This window comes from Cupressus sempervirens, chromosome 9 (assembly GCF_028749045.1).
Source record: "Cupressus sempervirens isolate cs-2001-9-10 chromosome 9, ASM2874904v1, whole genome shotgun sequence".
Lineage (NCBI taxonomy): Eukaryota > Viridiplantae > Streptophyta > Pinopsida > Cupressales > Cupressaceae > Cupressus > Cupressus sempervirens.
In genome coordinates this window covers 460240015-460248767 of record NC_143126.1, presented here as the reverse complement: position 1 = coordinate 460248767, position 8753 = coordinate 460240015, and the positions used below count along the sequence as shown (strand labels likewise).

Genomic DNA, 8753 nt, shown 5'->3' with positions numbered 1-8753 from the left:
AGGAATGGCCTATTCTAATAACGAGTTTTTTTTAGCATAGACATATGCTCATTTTAGGGGTCAAATTGGAATGCGACACCCCATTCCCTATTCCAATTTGATCAACCAAACGGAGAAAACCAAACATATTTCGGAATGTCTATTCCTATACCCACAACCAAACGGGCCCTAATATATCTCCTTTTCATGATCCACCAACCCAATTCCATCCAAAGACCAAACAAAACAATTTAACGGTCTTTCAATGCCCATCAAACTCGTCACGAAGTCTGAGTAAACACCTTCGTAACAAAACGCAATTGACAATTCTTTTCCAATGTCTATCACTTTCTACATTAAAGCAGTGGAAAAACACACCTCAAATTCTCCCACGAGTAGGCGAAAAAAATTGACTGAGGGCCGATCTTATCTCACTTCAGAAATCGTGTGGAGATCATATGGCTCACATGATTTACTTTCTTGTTCAGAAAAATTCTATATATAGAGCTTCAGTAGAAGATGAAGCAAACATCACTGAGAGTCTTTCAATCTTTCTTTCCTTTAGAGCCCTGTTTTCCTCAAAGATTTCCATAGTTTTTTTTTGGTCCGCAATGGCAATGAGATCTGAAAGAGTTTTTCAATTATGCTTTGTATGGCTTCTAGTGTCTTCCATCATTCTAAAACCTGTAGATTGCCATGGAAGGAAGATGAGGCTTCCAAAGCCTTGCAAGAATTTTGTGTTATATTTCCATGATATAATCTACAATGGCAAGAATGCACACAATGCAACATCTACACTTGTTGCAGCCCCTGAAGGAGCCAATCTCACCATTATGACTGGCAACAACCATTTTGGGAATCTTGCTGTGTTTGATGATCCAATCACTCTTGACAACAATCTTCACTCTCCTCCAGTGGGAAGAGCTCAGGGGTTCTACTTCTATGACATGAAGAACACCTTCAGTGCTTGGCTGGGGTTCACATTTGTGCTGAATTCAACAGATCACAAGGGCACCATCACCTTCAATGGGGCAGATCCCATCTTGAGTAAGTATAGAGATATATCTGTTGTGGGTGGAACAGGGGATTTCTTGATGGCCAGAGGAATTGCCACCATTTCTACTGATGCATACGAGGGAGAAGTTTATTTTAGGCTTAGGGTCAATATCACACTTTATGAGTGTTACTGAGTAAATGGATTTCCTTCTTATTCCGAAGTTCAATGTCTAGGGCAGGGAATAAGAGAATTTGAAGATGGATTTGAACCATGGAGCCCTCAATGAAGTGCACTTAATAGAGTTTGTAGTTTTGCCCTCTAGGCTATAATGTTTTCGAAAGGCTTTATGAAAGCCTTATTATATGGTGTATGGAGTATCATTTCAAATAATTGAAGCAATTATATTTTATTATTTGGTATTGTAAGTTGTATTAATTATAAGCTATTTTCAAGATGATTGAAGTCACTTATTCTAATTCTTTTTATATTTATCATATTTGTCTCTGTTTTTTCATTAGCATTTAGCTTAATATTTCTATTTGTCTAAAAAAAAGTCATTTGAAAAAGGTTTAATCACATTCTATCATAAAGATTAATGAAAAATGTGTAGTTTAGAGGGTTTTGCTTTCTTCATTATGTAATTATGATTTAAAAAAAGGTTTAATCACATTCTATTGTAAAGATTTATGAGAAATGTGTAGTTTAGAGGGTTTTGCTTTCTTCATTATGTAATTATGATTTTATAAGACTTTTAAAAAGTTATATTATATTCTATGAATTATTTAAATGTTATTATGATTTGATATATTAGTTGTATTGTAATTTATATTATTTATCTTATTTTAGTTGACATATGTGTAACTTGATTTTGTAAATATTTAGTAAAATATTTTTATTTGTTTAAAATTGGTCAATTCATTTGAAAGCACTTTATCACATCTCTCTTAATTTTCTCACCATATAATTAATTACAAATAAATTAGTTTAGATAAAGGAGTTGGAATTCATAACTATCAAACATATGTTTATATATGTGAAAGTTAAATTTAAGTGAACAATAGTTGCTGAAAAGGTATTTCAACTTAGTTCTAGAATTTAGGATTATTTGTGATCAAGATATCTAATCCTAAAAATTAAATATATATATTACTATAGTTTATTTCACCCATATGGATATGATCTCTACAAATGCAAGCTTAATCATTTATAAAATCTCAATTTGATATGATCTACTTTAATTTGCTTTTCCTTAAAATATAAAATATAAATTTCTACAAGGATCACAATGTTTCCAAACACCTTTGGGGAACCTATCAAATCACCCATTTCATGTTCTTATATAGTTCAACCCCCTAGGACTAGATTTATGAATTTGAACAAAAACCATATTATAATCTATGAGTTATCATTTGAAATAATTGAATATTATTATGATTTGATGTATTACTTGTATTGTAATTTATATTATTTTAGTTGTCATATATTTAGGTGGATTTTGTAAATATTTCGCAAAATATTTTTATTTGTCCAAAATCAATCAACCCATTTGAAAGCATTTTATCACACCCTACTTAATTTTGTCACTATACAATTATTACAAATTAATTAGTTTAGATAAAAGAGTTAGAATTCATAACTATCAAAATTATGTTTATATACATATATACATATATATATATATATACATATATATATATATATATATGTATATATATATACATATATACATATATATATATATACACATATATGTATATATATGTATATATGTATATATGTATATATATATATATATGTATATATATATACATATATATATATATATACATATATACATATATACATATATATACACATATACATATATATACATATATACATATATATATATACATATATATATATATATATGTATATAGATATATATATATATATTTGAAATATATATATACATATATATATATATATATATATGTATATACCTATATATATGTATATACCTATATATATATACATATGCATACATATATATATACATACATACATACATATATATACATATATATACACACACACACACACACACACACACACACACACACACACACACACACATATATATATACATACATACATATATATACATACATACATATATATATATACACACATACATACATATATATATGTATGTGTATATATATATATATATATATTTCAAATACAAAATTGAAAATAAAATTTAAGTGAACAATAGTTGGTGAAAAAATATTGCAATAAATGTCAAAAATTAATTAAACTTAGTTCTATAATTTTAGGGTTATTTATGATCAAGATATCTAATCCAAAAAATTAAATATATATGTTGCTATAGTTTATTTCATTCGTATGGATGGATCTCTACAAGTGCAAGCTTAACAATTTATACAATCTCAATTTCATAGAATATGACCTACTTTTATTTGTTTTCCTTATATAAAATATAAATGTCTACAATGATCACAACGTTTCTAAACACCTTTGGAGAAACTATTGAATCACCAATTTCATGTTCTCGTAGTTCAACCCCTTAGAAGGACTAGATTTATGAATTTGAACAAAATGCTCAAAGACTATCTAGACAAACACCCAAAGTTCTTAAAATGATTTTCCAAAAAGATAATGCTAATTTATAGTTTTTTTTTTTTTCCAATTCCAACATAATTTACATGATTTAAAATGTGTTATCTATTCCTAAACTAAAAGCAATATCTTCTCATTCCCTATTTTTCATAAGTTAAGATATAAAAAATTAAAAAAATTAGTTATTTGATGTTTACCTATGTAGTTGTCCCAAATATTGAAACATTTTCTAGGTCTTAGAGTTAACGAAGAGGAAGAAGCTATTGTAGGATTTGATCAATGCAAATCCACAAAGCCCTCAAACACCAGCATGTAAATAACCTATCATAGAAGAAAAAGATGAGAGGAGACAAGGGTTTTGCTCTGAAAATTATGCAAATGTATTCTCAGAAATGAAAGAGATGAAAAATAATTACAAAGATCAAACCTTATAAAAGGAGATTGAAACCCAAAAGTGTAACCTAAAAAGTTACAAAAGGTAATCTAAAAGGGAAAAGCTAGTTAATAATTACTAATTAGTTATTAAATAGAGATACAAAAGGTGCATAAAGTAAAATCTTAAGAAGGGAATAAACCAAATTTAATGAATTAAATTAAATTAACGCTTTACTCTAACACCCCCTTTAAGATGAGCAACAATGCAGCTACAAACAATGTAGAAAGAGTAAGAAAACTTCAATGCAATGCTAAAAGAAAACTTGGGTCCCAACAACAAGGCCTGATGAGGTACCCAATCACAACTAAATCTCTATGAAACAAAGAAATAGAGAAAACCTAGTGGGAAAAACTCTACTCCAAAAAGAGATAGCGATAAAAAGAAGGAAGGACTCATCACTGAGACCCCCCAAGGACAACTTCCTTCACCCCAAGCATAGAACACAGCTGAAGATACCATTAGGATGCAAAAGGTTTAGTGAAGATCTCTGCAACCTGCTTAGCAATAGGAATGTACTCCAAGCCCAAGGTGCCATCCTGAATGAGATGCCTGATGAAGTGCATGTGAAGCTCGATGTGCTTGGTCCTCTGATGCTCAACTAGGTTGCATGAAATGTGTATAGAACTCTAATTGTCACACCAAAGAAAGGTGGGACTATTAGGAGAAAATCCAAACTCTGTCATTAACTGTCGAAGCTACAAAACCTCTTGATTAGCCAATACAACTGCCCTGTATTATGCCTCTGTAAATGATAATGTGTGGGCATGTCACTTCTTGCAAGACCATGTGATAGGACCAGAACCAAGACAAAATACAAAACCAGAAGTAGACTTGCGATCATCAATATCACCAGCCCAATTTGAATCTATGAAACCAACAATGTGAGGACCTCCTGATGTGTAGTGAATGCCATAACATGTTGTACCTCTAATATACCTTAAGATACATTTGGATGCTTTCCAATGACTCTCATGAGGGTCATGGGAGAATCGAGAGACAAGTCCAACTACAAAGGAAATATTAAGACGTGTGTGTCAGGTACAACAAACTACCCACAAGCTATTTGTATAGAGTGGAATCCACTATAGTAGTAGAGAAAGTGGTAGTTAAAACAACACCTGACTGAAAAGAACTAGGGGCAAGCTTGCAATCAAGCATGCCAAATCTCTAAAGCATATCAAGAACATACTTCTGTTGGAGTATGGCTATCCCATCTAAAGACTAAACAACATGTAGGCCCAAAAAATAGTGTATAAGTCCAAGATCTATCATCTCAAACTACTCTCTCAATGCTTGTTGAACACCCTATATCATGGAGATTGAGCTTCTTGTGATGATGAGGTCATCAACATAAAGCACAAGTATCAATAAGTCAGCCCCATGATGCTAAATGTAAGCTGTAGGGTTAGAATGATATCAAGTGAACTATGAAGCAAGCAGGAAGGAATCCATCTTCTCATACTAAGCCCTAGGGGCCTATTTCGAACCATATAAAGACGTCCAAAGTTGGCATACCAATGAAGAGTCCTACACAAAACCATGAGGTTGCTCCATATATATCTCCTCATGAAGGTCTTCATGCAGAAAAGCACTCTTCATGTCCATCTAAAAAATTGTCCATCCCTGTGAAGCTATTAGAGAGAGTACAAGGCAAATAGAATTCATCTAGGAAACAAGAGCAAAGGTCTCAATGTAATCAATACCCTCAACCTATGAAAAACTCTTTGCAACAAGACGTGCCTTGTACTTATCAATAGAACCATCTACAACATATTTGGTATAGTACACCCAATGACATCGAACTAACTTTCTTGCTTTTGGAAGAGGACAAAGATCCCATGTGTGGTTCTTCATCAAAGAAGAGTACTCCTCATCCATAGCCCTATCCCACACTAAGTGTCCTATCACTTGTGAAAAACTCTAAGGATCATCTGAAATGACATGACTCAAAAGGCCACTACCCGCAGTTTAAGAATGAGTGCGATGAGCATCTATAAGATCACTTGCCAAAGGTCCATCTACATCAATAGTATCACAAGCCCACTTTGGCACTTGTAGAACATCTGGTGGAGGTGGTGAAGGGGGATCAATATCAATATCTTTTTTAGAGGATGCATAATCTTGTAGAGGAGTAGAGGAAGTATTGGGTAGTGAGAAAGAAGCTAAAGATGAAGGATCCATTAGAGGATAACGCTCATCAAACTGAACATCTCACCAAAACAAGAAATCTCTGGAATCAAGATCAAACAACCTATACACCTTCAAATCCTCATAGTAGCCAACAAAAATGAGTGGCTGACTCTTCTTCTCCATGGCTTTCCACTGAGCATCTGGAATAAATGCACAAGCCTCACTACCAAAAATGTAGAAAGTAGAAACATTGGGTTTGATATGAGTCCAAGCCTCCTTAGGAGTCAAGTGTCACAATTCCTTGTGAGGCATCTGATTCTAAATATAGTTAGCATAATTAATAGCCTTAGCCCAAGATGAAGAACTCATAGCATGAGACTGTATCATACAATTGGCCACCTCCCATAATGTGGACTATGCTTTCTCTCTGCAACCCCATTCTACTAAGGTGTATGGGGAACAAAGAACTGATGTTGTAAACCATGCTCAATGCAAAAATATTTGAAAGACTAATTCACATATTCACCCCATTGTTAGTGTGTATATGCCTAATTGAAAGACCAGACTGCTTCTCCACAAATGTTTTAAAGATTCAAAATGAATTAGAGACATCAGACTTGTACTTAAAAAGTACACCCATGTGCATCTAGAGAAGTCATCAATGAAGGTGAGCACATATTAAGCACCTAAAAAAGATGGAGTGGGAAATGCCATAAGATCACTATGTATCAAATCCAATGGTGCCTTAGCACATGCTGATCTACCTACTGAAAAGGATCTCTGTGCTGTTTGCCAAGTGCACAACCTTGCCACACATTGTCAGTACAAGAGACCTAAGGTAACCCAATCACTAGCTCCTATGTACTCATCTACTGTAGATATCTATAGTTTACATGGCCAAAATGCCCATGCCAAAGCTTGCTCACTGTGTTTGCATGAGCAATGAGAGAAACACCTATAGAATCAGAGCTCTCAAAGTCATCAAACTGATATAAGTGACACTGAAGATCAACACTCCCTATAGAAATAACCAAGTCAGGATCATGGAAGTCTCGAATAGCCACATCATGTGGTGAGAAATTAACTATCTTTCCAGAGCCTAAATGAAAAATTTGAAAGACTGACAGGAGGTTCATAGAAATGGTTGGAACCAAGAGAACACCCTGTAGTGAATAACCTTCTAAAGAGATAGTTCTTGAACTTGTGACTGAAAGTTGAGAAGAATCACCAACTGTAGTATATGTAGTAACACTTTGAGCAAGTGAGGTAACCAAATCAGGTGAGTATGTCATATGATGGGAAGCTTTGGAATCAAGAATCTAAGAAGCTATAGAAGATAGTGCTCGTGTAGAAAGAGCATGTCATTTCCCTATAGGTGGAGGTGGAGGCTTTGAAGAAGCAATACTAAAATGTTGCTTGGTCTCCTCTAATACCTCAAGACATTTCCAACACCTAGAAACTAGATGTCCTTCCTTGCCACAAAAACTACAAGGTTCACCTAAGTACTTCTTAGTCTTGGAGGAAGACTTACCAACCTTCGAAGTATTACCCTTTTGAGAGGGCTTCCAAGCATTTAATTTAGGAGAAGGCTTGGAGGAACTCTCATTGCCTATTGAATCTGCCTTATGCTTTGATTTCTACTTCTACTTTCCTATAGATGTCTGAGCTACCAATGTCTTCATCTTAGAACTAGTCATAGTATCCAACTATGTAAGCTTTGACTGCTCTCTAGCCAAGTGATCACAAAAGGCCTCAAAAGTAGGCATAAAAAATCTATTCCCCAAAGCATCTTTGGTGGAATAGAATGTAGAAGCAAATATTTGAAAATTCCCTCGAACCTTAGAGAGAATAAAATAGATGTACTTAGCATTAGTCTTTATCTTTCCACAATCCTGCAACACAGATCTCTATTGATTAAACTTCATCAAGAAGTCATCAATAGCTAGAAAGGAATTTGGCACAAGTGAGGTAAGCTCTACCTTTATCTGAAGTGCCCTAAACTCATTCACAATACCAAACAAGCCATAAAACTTGGTCCACATTGCTAGAGGAGTATTGCACCCATCTAGATGAAACTATAGACTATCTGATACCTATAATGCAATCAATCCAATTTTCTCATCCATTTTGTTTCGATGTTGCATGCTCTCATAAGGCCTCTAAAAAATAGGTTGCATGACATCTAAACATGACCACAACCCTTTTGACCAGAGAAGTTGAGTCATCAAGGTCTTTCAAGTGTGGTAATTGTGAGGGGTTAGAAGTTCTAGAGAAGAAGTGGTCTCAACCATTGTTTTAGAAAGGGTTTTTCAAGTTTTTTGATATAGTAATATAATACAAAAAATATATAAAAATTCCCCCATAATGCAATAAATTGAACCCCAGCTTACAAATAGATTGCATAAATGAGAGAAGAGCTAAAAAGATTCAGATATGAATCATTAACACTTGGTATAAAATACGGTGAAATAACAGAGAATCTAGAAAGTGCTCGAGAAGAACTTTTTGACACTTTTTTCATAATGAAAACCAGAGCTATAATGAAGAATTTATGCCCCACAAAAGATAGAAGTCATAATAGACTTCAAG

The 8753-nt window shown here is 33.5% G+C and overlaps 1 protein-coding gene across 1 annotated transcript; it reads left to right on the top strand.

Annotated features, from left to right (window-relative positions):
* The first annotated feature begins 500 nt into the window (after positions 1 to 500).
* Positions 501 to 1388, top strand: LOC149539321 (disease resistance response protein 206-like). The gene has a single exon (XM_089800626.1). The coding sequence runs from the start codon at positions 591 to 593 to the stop codon at positions 1167 to 1169; it is 579 nt and encodes a 192-aa protein (XP_089656752.1). The 5' UTR covers positions 501 to 590; the 3' UTR covers positions 1170 to 1388.
* The last annotated feature ends 7365 nt before the right edge of the window (positions 1389 to 8753 follow it).

Excerpts from the sequence above, each read along its gene's own strand:
- LOC149539321 (XM_089800626.1), top strand. The coding sequence starts at position 591 with ATGGCAATGAGATCTGAAAGAGTTTTTCAATTATGCTTTGTATGGCTT.